This window comes from Ascoidea rubescens, assembly GCF_001661345.1.
Source record: "Ascoidea rubescens DSM 1968 unplaced genomic scaffold ASCRUscaffold_4, whole genome shotgun sequence".
Taxonomy (NCBI): Eukaryota; Fungi; Ascomycota; class Saccharomycetes; order Ascoideales; family Ascoideaceae; genus Ascoidea; species Ascoidea rubescens.
In genome coordinates this window covers 189,429-201,641 of record NW_017962916.1, presented here as the reverse complement: position 1 = coordinate 201,641, position 12,213 = coordinate 189,429, and the positions used below count along the sequence as shown (strand labels likewise).

Sequence of the window (12,213 nt, the reverse complement as noted above, 5' to 3'; positions counted from 1 at the left end):
AGCTGCCTCTGCCGCCATCCAATCAGCTGCGTCCGGGGTGCTGGGGAGTCTTTGGAAAAGTCACTTTATATGCTGAGGAAAGCTGTGTCAGTTTATTTTTTATAAATAAATCTCACTTCTGGGTTTCTGTTGTGAACCCTTGCTCTGCTCCTTTCGAGAACAATAGCCCAACCCCATTGGCTCCTTCTGACTGGATTTGACAAGAGTTAACAAGATTTTGGCAAGACTTGGACAGGATTTTGACAATAGCTGGTCATTTTGGGAAATGCAAGCGTTTTCCACTGGGTTTGGCTATTTTTAATCTTCCATTCAACTATCTTTCTGTAGCTTCTGTAGCTTATTGAGTCCGTCGACCTTACGTCAGTTCAAATTTGACAGTATATCAATTTCTCTTTCAGTTTATTTTTAACCCACCAATTCCACCCCCTCCTCTCTCTCAATCCTCTCAAATATATATAAATATCCATCTTCTTTTCCCTTTTTCTCTCTTGTTTTTTTGTTTTTTAGGCAATAAAAATCAACACAACCAACATAACTAGTTTTCCTCATAGCTCGTAATCAATCCACAATTTTCATTCGCTTGATACTTCATATACACATCCAAACTAAATATTTTTACCGGAAAAAAAAAAAAGTTTCTTTCCACTGCTTTAACAAACTCACCTTACTAAAATGAAATTATTATTTATTCTACCTTTTCTCTCAATTCTCCCATTATCTCTTGCTTTTGATGATCCCTATGGTTTCAACCAAGAAAACTTCGTCTCTAAATGTTATTCTCACTGTGATGCTGTTCTTCAAGCTGCTACCGACTGTCAATCTAATTCAGACTGCCTATGTCCCACTAATAACGCTTTAACTGCTAACCCAAATTATGCTACAAATACTGATCCTTGCTTATGGTGTGGTTATTGTGTTTTCACTGAACCAAGATACGCTGATTTACCTTCAGCTCTAGCCATTTGCAGCACTCAAACTTCTCCCTTTGGTACCTGGTGTTCTCAAGGTGGTGAATGGCCATCAGATTACCCAATTCCATCCACTTCATCTTCTTATCATGATTCACAAGATTCCTCTACAAAATCTTCAGAGTCCGATCTTCTAACTTCTGATTCAGTTTCTCACACTACCACTTCCTCTTTTTACTCATCCGACAGCGCTATAATTCCCTCTGAAACTACTAATCCAGCTTCTGATTCATCATCAATTGATTCTTCATCACCAATCGATTCCTCAATCATCGATTCCTCAATTATCCACTCTTCCATAATTGACTCCTCAGTCTTATACCCAAATGTTTCAACCATTCATTCCACTAAAACAGTCACTTGCTCAGAAAATGTCTGCGTAACTAAAACAATCATTTGTACAAATGATAATAAATGCTCAACAGATTCAACAGATTTTACTCATTCTGATAAAACTACTCTAAAACCTACAGACTCAACTTCAAAATCCTCTTCAATCTCAAGACAACCTCCTCCAATCTCAGAAATCACTATTAATGCTGCTTATTCTCAAGCCCAACTCTATGGTTTTGCTGCAATGTTTGCTTGCATTGCTGCTTATATTCTCTAATTTTATTCAATTTTATTGGTCAATTTAGTTACTTTTTTTTTTTTCAATTTCTACGATCTAATACTCAATATTTATCTATTTTTGTCTATTTTTATTTATTTTTATTTATTTTTATCTATCTTTATCTATCCGGTTTTTGTATCTTCCTTTAACGATTTCCTCATCTGTTTCTATATCTACTGTGACCCTTCTAGCTTTACAATTATATCTTTGTTAATAAAAAATTGTTTTGTTTTACGTATAGTTTACTAATTTTGGTATTTACAGCAAAAAAGAAAAAAAAATAACCAAATAACAAAAATGCCCATCAAATAATCCTCCCAAAATATAAATATAGCTACATGTAAAAAATCATTTCTTACTGCTTTTTCCTTTCGAAATAATCTTAAAATTCTCTTTTCCATCATTTTCCATCATCTTTAGATCTTTTTTATTATTCTTATTTTTATTTTTATTTTTACCAGTGCTTCTTACTGAACCATAATAATCAATGTCCGATAATTCGTCTTTATCATTATCATTATCATTATCTTCTCCTTCTCCTTCTTCTGATTCCTTATCATAAGAAATATCAATTTCCCCACATAGGTCCAATTTTCTACTACTTGATCCAACATAGATCTTATACACTCCTCTCATAATTCTCCAGTTCTGTTCATGAGGATCCCAGACACTCATATCACGACGTAAAATATCAAAGCTTATACCAACAGATGAATCAAAATTAATCTTAACTTTTTCAAATCCACGTAATTGTCTTGGCGGTGTGTCCAAAAGATCGGTGCATGTTTCGTCTCGAGGAAACTCAATGTATAATTGAGCAACATATTGTCCATCATACGGTCCTTCGTTTTTGATATCAACTTTGACATTGTATAATACATCCCATAAGGCTGGATTTCCTCCAAGTCCACCTCCAGCAGCAACAGGCTCTTTACGCTGTTCAGGCGAATATCCATTTGGATAACAATATTCATCAACAGAGGAAATTTTATCATTGAAAAGATATGGATAGATAAATCCGGGAACTGGCGTCAATTCTTCATAAGGGAACAAAGCATTTTCAGGATCAGCGATATCATACTGATCATCAAATCTATAAGGTGGCAAATATGGTAATGGGCAAGGTAAATATTCACTTGGACAATTGATTTCTTTGATCTTTAAATTGCATAATGAAAATCTCGAATATGATAATCCAAATCCAAACTCATATCTCGGTTTAATTTTATTTTCATCAAAATACCTATAATCAAGTAATAAATCTCTCTCCATAAATGAATCATCTTGCGGCTCGCCATCTCCAGGAATGTCCTCAATTATATCAACATAATCAAGAGGATTTTTAGCAATGGTAAATGGTAAATGACCCGAAGGATTGATATCTCCAAATAAGACACTGGTAATTGCAGCACCAGAATATTGGCCTAATGGCCCAGACCATAAGACTGCCAAAACATTTTCATGTTCAATCCATTTTTCCATATCTACTGGACCAACAGATGTAATGACTACAACAGTTTTATGGCAGTTATCTGCAATATGAGAGATTAGTTCATCGCCATTTTGCCATAAAGATACGTTTTTTCTATCACCAAAATTACCATCAACTTCAATGTATCCTTCACCACTATCAGCAGAAACAAAAACAATTGAAACATCCGCATAAGATGCCAATTCCTCAGTATGATCAAACTGATAATTATCGTCACTGAAATCAATGGCAATCATTTCTTTACGCGCCCTGGCAGAAATTGCTTCATACGGAGTTATTCCAAAAGGTTGATTAACAGTAGCAGAGCCCCAACCTTGAAATAAAGCACCATCAACACACTGTTTTTCCTTACAATTAAAACCCTTATTACTTGGTCTTGAAGCCGAACCTGCGACTAAAATACGACGAACACCATCTTCTCTACTGATCGGCAATAATTTTCCATCATTTTTCAACAAAACAATGGATTCTTGAGCAACTTGTAAAGCAGTTTCTTCAGTAAAATCATTTCTTGCATCTATATGCCAATTAATTTGTTTAATTGGACCAAAATTTTGATAAGGAAATTCTTGATCATAAGTATGAGAAGTCCAAGAGGAAAAATTTGGAATATCATAAAATACAGGCATCGATTTTAAAAGGAAAAAAGGAGCTAAAATTCTTGTTACCATATCATCGATTTTTTCTTCAGATACAGTTTCATTGTAAATAGACCTAGTTAATAAGGGACCCCAGTATGATTTACCGGATAACCACTCACCTATTACTTCACCGGGACAATTCATATCTAAGCCGGCTAAAACACTCGATACACCAGAATGAGTTGCACCCCAATCAGACATTACCCAACCTTGAAAACCTAATTCCTCTTTTAAGAGATAATTTAAAAGGTAGGAGTTTTCACAAGAATAGGTATTATTGAGACGATTGTAGGCACACATAACAGAGCCAACACCTTCATTGATGGCATCAGCAAAAGGCCATAGATAAATTTCATGCATTGCTCTATCACCAATGTTACTGCTAATTGCTTGTTCTAAATTATCCCAATAGTCTCCTGACCATTCATTTAATTGTCGATATCTTTCTTGCTCATTGCCTATTAAATGTCTTACACAGGCCACAATGCCTTCTTCTTGAATACCCTTTATGGTATAACGAGCAGAAACACCTTGCAAATAAGGATCAGCACCAAAGGATTCCCAATTTCTACCTCCTTTGGCTTTTAGACCAATTGGACCAATGGTTGGACCTAATAGGACATGAACACCTTTGATTTTATGCTGTTGGGCGATTGCTTTGCCTCTCAAGTAGATTAAGGCTTTATTAAAAGTTGAACCAGTAGCTAAACCCGAGGGGAAGCTTGTTATAAAATCAGTGAATCTAACGCCATTGGGACCATCTTGAATACATAAAGAAGGGATATTTAATCTTGGAATCGAACCAGTATTACCAATACAAGGACCAGAACCCCAGCCAGTGCCAGTGGTTAAATTGACTTTTTCCACAGTTGTCATTTGTTCTACTAAGTTTCTTGCTTTTTCGTAGGCTTCTTGCCAAACATTTTGAATTCTGCCACCATCTGGAGAGGGATAATAAGCTGGACTATAAACTTTGGGACCAAGATCGATATAACTGTCAACTACTCTATCAAATATTGTTCGCTTTTGATATTGAGTGTCATTGTTGATTTGAGAAGTGAAAGTAAAGGTGAAAATGTAGGTGATTGAGTAAAGAAGATGTAATAAAATTTTGAATTTTATTTTATGAAAATGCATTATCATATTGATTTATTGATATATTGGTATAAATAAAAATACAATTATCAGTTTATGAATTAAGCGCCGATAGAGAATGGAGAAAGAAAAAGATAAAACAAAACAAAAAAAACAAAAAAGAAGAAAAACGATAAAAGAAAAGAAAGTGGATGAGAAGAAAAAGATCATGCTTCCACTTCTTGTAACATATCAAAGGGATTCAACGGTTTTGGAGCGTCAGCATCAGATTCCTCATCAGAGCCCATGAGCTCCACGTCCATTTCTGCGGTTTCAGTGTTAGTCTCCAAGGTAGTTTTAGTGTCTTTGGAGTCAGCATTAGTGCTATCGAGTTTGATTTTTTGATTTATGACATCCCAATTGGATTTTCTTTCGTTTTGAACCACTTTGGCTCTTTTGATACTTTTTTGGACTTTATTTTCTAATTTTCCATCAAGTTTCAATGATTTGATTATTTTTTCTTTTAGAAATCTAGTATTTTTGAGGGTTCTCTTGCTACAGCTATTTTTACTAATTTTGTTATTCATATAGTTTATGTTTGAAGTCTTTTTATTTTCTAGTTTTTTTTGCAACAATTTCTCATTTTTAATTGTTGCCCTCATAATCAATTTGTTCTTATCGATGATAGTCGATTTTCTGGGTTCATTCAAAAGATTCTTCTCTTCAGGGGTCTGAACGACTTCTCTTCTAGCAGCTCTTGAGTGTTTTGAAACTGAACATAAAAACAGGTCAGTAAACAAGTAAACTTTACAAAAAACAAATTACAATCTACCACAGAACTGCCATACTTTTCTTCTTCATCTTTGATTCAATGTGTATTTTGCACTGAAAGACCTAAAAAACTGAAAAAGCTGAAAAGTTAAGAAAAAATAATTCAAACCACACGTGATCCATATAATAGATGCAACTATATGCATAAAGTACCACAATATGCGCAATTTTATCACGTGCAACTGCGGCTAAGCCAGAAAGTAATCCGCGGATATCCGCTGCAATGGTCCTGTTCTCCGTGCCTCCGCCGTATGGTTGCCCAAACGGCCGCGTGCACTCCGGATGCTCCCGTATCCTCCCGGATGCCATCCACCAGGTCCGCCGCATGCGGGTGGAAAATTCCTTGCTGAAAGATCCATTAAAAACCAGCCAGATCCTGCCTTTTCCATTTTCTTTTCTTCCATCCACCATTTCTCCAGAATCTCCTGTATCTGCTGTATCAGCCATTTCCTGTGTCTATTGAACGGACCAATCTACTCTATCACATATTTACAACCACTGTGGTATTACTGCTATATTCTTTTATTGTCATATCACTTTGGCAGTCCTACTTTTAATTGAACACCTTATTCTCCCTAATTCAAGTTTTAGAGAGTATGTTTGTTTTTTGTTTTATTTTTCTTTCTCGTGTATTGCCATAAACAATCGCGAAATCGTATTTATTTATTAGTTTGTTTATCATCCTTTGATATTCCACCTTCTGCTCCCATGTTCTTGATTCAATTGACTGATGACTAACTTCTAATTATCTCTAGCAATTGACAATGTCTTTTTTGCCCTTGGTAATAAAACCATTTTTCACTATCGATGAATCTGATCCAAACCTGAATTCAAATCACAGCAATGCCAATTCTAACACAAATAGCAACAATAATAATTTATCTCAAGTCCAAAACCGAAATGATACTATAAACGAAAATCTTAATAATTTAGCCAATCAGAACGCCTCAAACAATATTTCATCAAACTCAATTCCAAATTTAATCAATTCTGTTAAATGTAACCTATGTAATCAATTTATCTCATTAAACAATAACAATAACGCTGATAATAGCAATTTGTTAGTCAGTCACTTGGAATCTTATCATCAAGATAAACTTGTATCTTTGCAAAATGACTTGCCTCCAAACATTGACGCGACGATAGCTACAATCGATGTAGCCAATTCAATTGCAAATATAAACAACAACAATAACAATAACAATAACAATAGCAATAGCAACAATTCCAATTCCAATTCCAATTCCAATTCCAATTCCAATTCCAATTCCAGTTCTAATTCTAATTCCAATTCAAATAACAATAATCATAACAATAATCATAACAACCCCAATAGTAACCCCGATAATAGCCCTAGGAGTGATAATCCTAATAGTGGTAGCCCTACTGCCTCCAATAATGCCCCTAACTCTAATAACTCTAACATCCATGATATCGAAAACGAAATTAATAATAACCTTGGTGATATCACTGATATTAATAACATAAACAATCTCAATATCAGCAATCTTGACAATATTAATAATTTTAACAATCTTAATAATATAAATGATCTTAGTGAAATTAATGAAATCGATAAAATCAATTCAAAATCAAAAAAGTCAAATAAAAGAGACTATAATTGGAAAAAGTTTGTAATATTCGAAAATATTAACATCAATTCCGATGACAACAATGACAAAATCACTCCAAATACAATACAGAAAGTAAGATGTTTTTTCTGTGATCAACAAATGAATTATAAATCGAGAAATGGCCCCGGTGCAATAACTGACCATCTAGAACATCATCATCATCAAAATATTTTATTAGTTAAAAATTCAAATTTAAACAAGTTTCATCCTAATGATAATAATATCAACAATCTTAATAACATTAATATCAATAATCTTAATAACCTCAGTAACCTTAATAATATTAGTAACATTAATAATATCAATAATCTTAACAACTTCAATAACCTTAATAACCTTAATCACCTTAACAATCTCGATCTTAATAACAATAGCCAAATATATGATCAAAATAATATTAACTCAAATAATATCAATTCGGTTTCTCATCCAAATTCTCACTCTAACCCTCACTCCAACTCAGATTCAATGGATCTTTCAAACCGATTGTCCTCATCTATTAATGCTATATCAGGCAATAACACTGGCATAATCTCAAGTTCCATCCCAAGTAACGATATCCTAACAAACCATTTGAGAAAAAGAGACCGAAAATCTTTAATCAACTTGACTAACTCTTTAAATTCAAGAAGATTGTATAACTGGAAACATTATGTAGAATTCTTAAATCTTTGTAATAATGAAAAGGTCACACCAAATACCTCTCAAAAAGTCAAATGCATATTTTGTTCTCAGTTAATGAAATACAAATCAAGAAATGGTCCTGGAACAATCATTGATCACTTGGAAAATAAACACTTTGATTTATTAAGAGAATCAAATTCAAATAATCCGATAACAAAAAGATCCAATATTCCTCCTTCAAGAAGATCAAATCGTAAAAAGATTCAGACTTTAATTTCACATTCTCCTATTAATAACAGCAATAATGCAGCTCTTAATGGAAATCACGCTAACAATATTAGCAATAGTTTATACAATTCTCCAAATGTGCATGGCAACAATAATAATAGCAATAACAACAGTAATATTACCTTTATAAGCTCATCCAATTCATCTTCTCCGATAAACTCAACATCTGCCAGAAATTACAACCGAAATGAATTAGCTTTAACAAGACTTGATCCAATAAATGATAATGTCAGATATCCCAAAAGAGTCTATGATTGGAAAGATTTTATAACCCCTGTCAACCCAAATTTAAATGCTCCAAGTAATGTAACACAAAAATTAAAATGCTTATTTTGTAATCATATAATGAATTATAAATCAAGAAACGGCCCTGTTACTATAACTGATCATTTGGAGAATAATCATTCCTCGACTATTTATTTGACTAATAATTCTAACAACAATGCCAATACTAATTCTAGTAATAGCAATAATGGTAATAATAGTGCTATTTCAGGCTCTAACATTTTAGCCAACTCAGGTAAAATCAATAAATCTTATACCAAATACATGCCAATTAAATTATTAAACATTATGATTGAAAATAATCTAGGTTTTGATTTTCTTGATAGCCCAAGTGTCCAAGCATTGATTGCTGATACCGGTTATTCGATTCAAGTCACGTCAAAAATAATAAGGCCTAAAATTAAAAATTTGTATAGAAAGGCATTTTTAAATATAAAGGAATTGTTATCAAAGTCAATCGGAATTTCGATTGGATATGGGATTTACAAATTTTCATCAGATGTTTCAATTTTAGGCGTGATTGCACATATATTAATTGAAAATGACAAATTGATGCTAACTCAAAAGAAATTTGTGTTGAAGGTTTGTCAAATTGATTTTGAAGTTACTTCCAGGGACATATCGAATTTAATAATGAAAATTTTAAAAGAGTATGAAATTCAAGATAAAATCATAGGTATAATCTCCGAGGGGAATAAGTTCAATAAAGAAATTGGGAATTATTTGTATAGTTACTTGCAGAAAAATAAAATTATAACTAAAGATTCAATAACAATCGGGTGTTTGTATGACAAATTGGAAAAACTTGGCAATATTGCAACCAATTATTTATTGAAGAATATTTTTTCAATAACCGAAATCAAGGACAGTTTCAATCAAATTGAAGTTGAGATTCATAGTTCGAATTATGACAGTAATCTTATTAATAATGTTGTGAATGATATCGGTAGTGATGATGATGAATTTGGATTTGAAAACAATGAGGAATTTTTAAAGTTAAAGGCAAGTGTTCGAAAATGTTTGAATTTTATTAGGATAGTCAATTCATCGCCGAAGAGAAGGATTATTTTTAGAAAATTGGCCATTGATGGGCGAAATGAGAATAAAATCCGAACATTATATAATGAGTTGATTAATTTTGAGGATGATGAGGAAAAAAAAAGCAAGAGAAGATGGGTGACTTTATACTTAATTATTGTTCGATTTTTGGAGCTATTTCCAATTGTTCAGGATTATTTGAATTCCATTGAGCATGATTACAATGTGAACACGAGAAATGGGATTAATAGTATGGATAACGACCATGATATTGATAATAATAATTTGGATCGGATTAATTTTAGTAATGAGGATATTAATCTTTTGAATGAGTATCAAAGGATAATCCAGCCGATTTTTTTCAAGGAGTTGGAGATACACCAGCAGAATATAGATATCAGTGATTATATTTCGACATTGACGTCATTGAAGGGGATTTATTTGAGTAATTTGAATGAGCTTGAGTTCAATAAAGAGCAGAATAAGATGAAGAGTTTGAGTAAATTTTTCACAATTTATAAGAAGATAATTGAGAGAATCTTGAAGAAATTGGAAGAGTTTATTAATGAGAGTATTAAAAATAAGATATTGAATTCGTGTTATATTTTAAGTACTACGAATAATATTGGAACGTTGCGGGATAGTAATAGAAATGGGTTCCATGAGGCGTTTAACTATATCAAGAGTTTATCGTTGATATTGGATGAGAAAGAAGAAAATGTGAGCGAGACTTCCAGTGTGAATGTGAATGAGAATGTGAATGAAAATGAAAATGAAAATGAGAATAAGAATGAGAATGAAAATGAGAATTTGAATCAAAATGAGAATTTGAATCAAAATGAGAATTTGAATCAAAATGAGAATTCAAATTCTAACATGGGTCATCGCAATAGTATAAGTAATAATAATAATAATAATAGTAATAATAATGGCAATAACAATAATGAGAACGGTAATGGAAATAAAAGAAGAAAAATATATAAATACAATTATGATTATAATGGGAATTTGATTGAGGAAATCAGCGTTAATAACAATGGGATGATGAGTGATAGAAGCGGAGAAAATAAAGATACGATTGAGGATGAATTGAATGGATTTATTACGTATGAGATGCCCAACCGGATCGAGCCATTAGTTCGATGGTCTAATATCAAGGGCAAGTACCCCAAGTTGTTTAAAGTGATTAAGGGGCTATTCGGGATCAAGATTGATTTTACAAATGATATTGATAATTTGTTAAAGTTATCGTATAAGATTTACGAGACGTTTGAGAAAAGTGGGTGTTATGATGAAGGGTATAATGGTATTGAGACTATTGATTTGAGTAGCGATAATGAAAGTAGCAGGAAAAGTGATTATAATAATAATAATGTTAATAATGCTAATAATACTAATAATTCTAATAATAATCAAAATAGTGGTAACGATAATGGTAATGACAATAGCAATGGTAATAATGATGATGATGACGACAATGATAACGAAAATAGTAATGACGACAATGATAACGAAAATAGTAATGACGACAATGACGGCAATGAAAACAATACTGAAATTGGAAATAAAAAAGAGAAAGAGAGTGAAAAAAATTTGATCAATGAGTACGTTATTGTCAAGTTTTACTTGGAAGACCACAAGGAGATAATCAAAAATGAGGAAATCAGTAAGGCTGTGATGTTGATCAATGACTATTTGAACCACAATAACATCAACACGAGCAGTCGAATTGGGAGTGTCAATTCTGCATACGGCCACGGCGGAAGCAACAACGTTCAAAACATGGGTATTAACGGGAATAGCACCAGTTACCAACACAGCATCAACAACAACTTCAACCTAAACTACAACTACCAGCAGAATCCGGACCACGATCACAATATCGGGAATATTGGCAGTATTGGTAATATCAACGCCAGCAATGCCTCTAACGGCGGAAGCAGCAGCGGGAGCAGCAACAATAACTTGTTCAATCACTCATCGGTGTTGTTGCTTCAGGAATTCACGGATCAAGAGGGTGGAAATCTAAATATAGAAAATGGAGGTGGAGGCGACAGAAACGCGAACGAGAGCGAGGGCCTTGGAAACGAGGACAAGGCGCGCAGCACAACCAGCAGCGTGGGGCCTGGAACAAGCAGCGGGGGCCGAGGCAGCACAAACACGAACGACGGCAGGAACAGCTACAGCTACATGGAGAACCTCAACAGTGCATTCAGTCTCTAGACCCAGAATGAGGAGAGCAGTAACAGGAAGGAGCGATGCTGCGTGCAGCTGCCCAATGAGGCAATTGCGGCCCAAAACAGCACCACTACTGTGGGTTGGTGGCGGGTGACGTCACGCGCGTGTCCGCGCATACTGCACCTGTATCCGTGTCCGGCGCGGATTGGCAGTGTCGGCGCTTAATTTTGCGCTGAGCACTGTTTATATAGCGGTGTATCGTACCTGTGCTTCTTCTGCTTCCTGTGCTTCCTCTCCTGTTTCAGCATTTCTTCCTGTGCCACCTGCGCTGCTTGTTTCCTCTCCTCTGCTCCTTCTCTGCTCTTTCTCCGCATAATCCTCTGTTCTTGCACTTCTCTGCTCATCTCAGTAAAATTTTTACTTTACTTCTCGCATCAACACATCTAGCAACTAATTCATCTCAATCTTCATCATCTCATCTTCAAGACCTCATATCTCATATCTCATATCCAGTATCTCATTTCTAATCGTGCTTTTCTTCTTTTTC

General features: G+C 34.0%; 4 protein-coding genes across 4 annotated transcripts; 2 read left to right on the top strand and 2 right to left on the bottom strand.

Moving 5' to 3' along the window:
- Positions 1–672: 672 nt before the first annotated feature.
- Positions 673–1,578, top strand: ASCRUDRAFT_69533 (uncharacterized protein; the record flags this gene model as incomplete). The annotated part of the gene is made up of 1 exon (XM_020191684.1): positions 673–1,578. The coding sequence occupies one exon, from the start codon at positions 673–675 to the stop codon at positions 1,576–1,578; it is 906 nt and encodes a 301-aa protein (XP_020048105.1).
- Positions 1,579–1,929: 351 nt separating this feature from the next.
- ASCRUDRAFT_33359 (beta-glucosidase family protein) lies at positions 1,930–4,590 on the bottom strand (the record flags this gene model as incomplete). Its single annotated transcript, XM_020190420.1, has 1 exon — positions 1,930–4,590. One exon carries the CDS (start codon positions 4,588–4,590, stop codon positions 1,930–1,932), a length of 2,661 nt encoding a protein of 886 aa, XP_020048104.1.
- A 425-nt stretch (positions 4,591–5,015) lies between these two features.
- On the bottom strand, positions 5,016–5,649 carry ECM1 (Ecm1p; the record flags this gene model as incomplete). Its single annotated transcript, XM_020191683.1, has 2 exons — positions 5,016–5,560; positions 5,637–5,649. 2 exons carry the CDS (start codon positions 5,647–5,649, stop codon positions 5,016–5,018), a joined length of 558 nt encoding a protein of 185 aa, XP_020048103.1.
- Positions 5,650–6,123: 474 nt separating this feature from the next.
- Positions 6,124–12,082, top strand: ASCRUDRAFT_138267 (zinc finger BED domain-containing protein). Its single transcript, XM_020189132.1, has 2 exons — positions 6,124–6,213; positions 6,375–12,082. The coding sequence occupies exon 2, from the start codon at positions 6,384–6,386 to the stop codon at positions 11,709–11,711; it is 5,328 nt and encodes a 1,775-aa protein (XP_020048102.1). The 5' UTR covers positions 6,124–6,213; positions 6,375–6,383; the 3' UTR covers positions 11,712–12,082.
- The last annotated feature ends 131 nt before the right edge of the window (positions 12,083–12,213 follow it).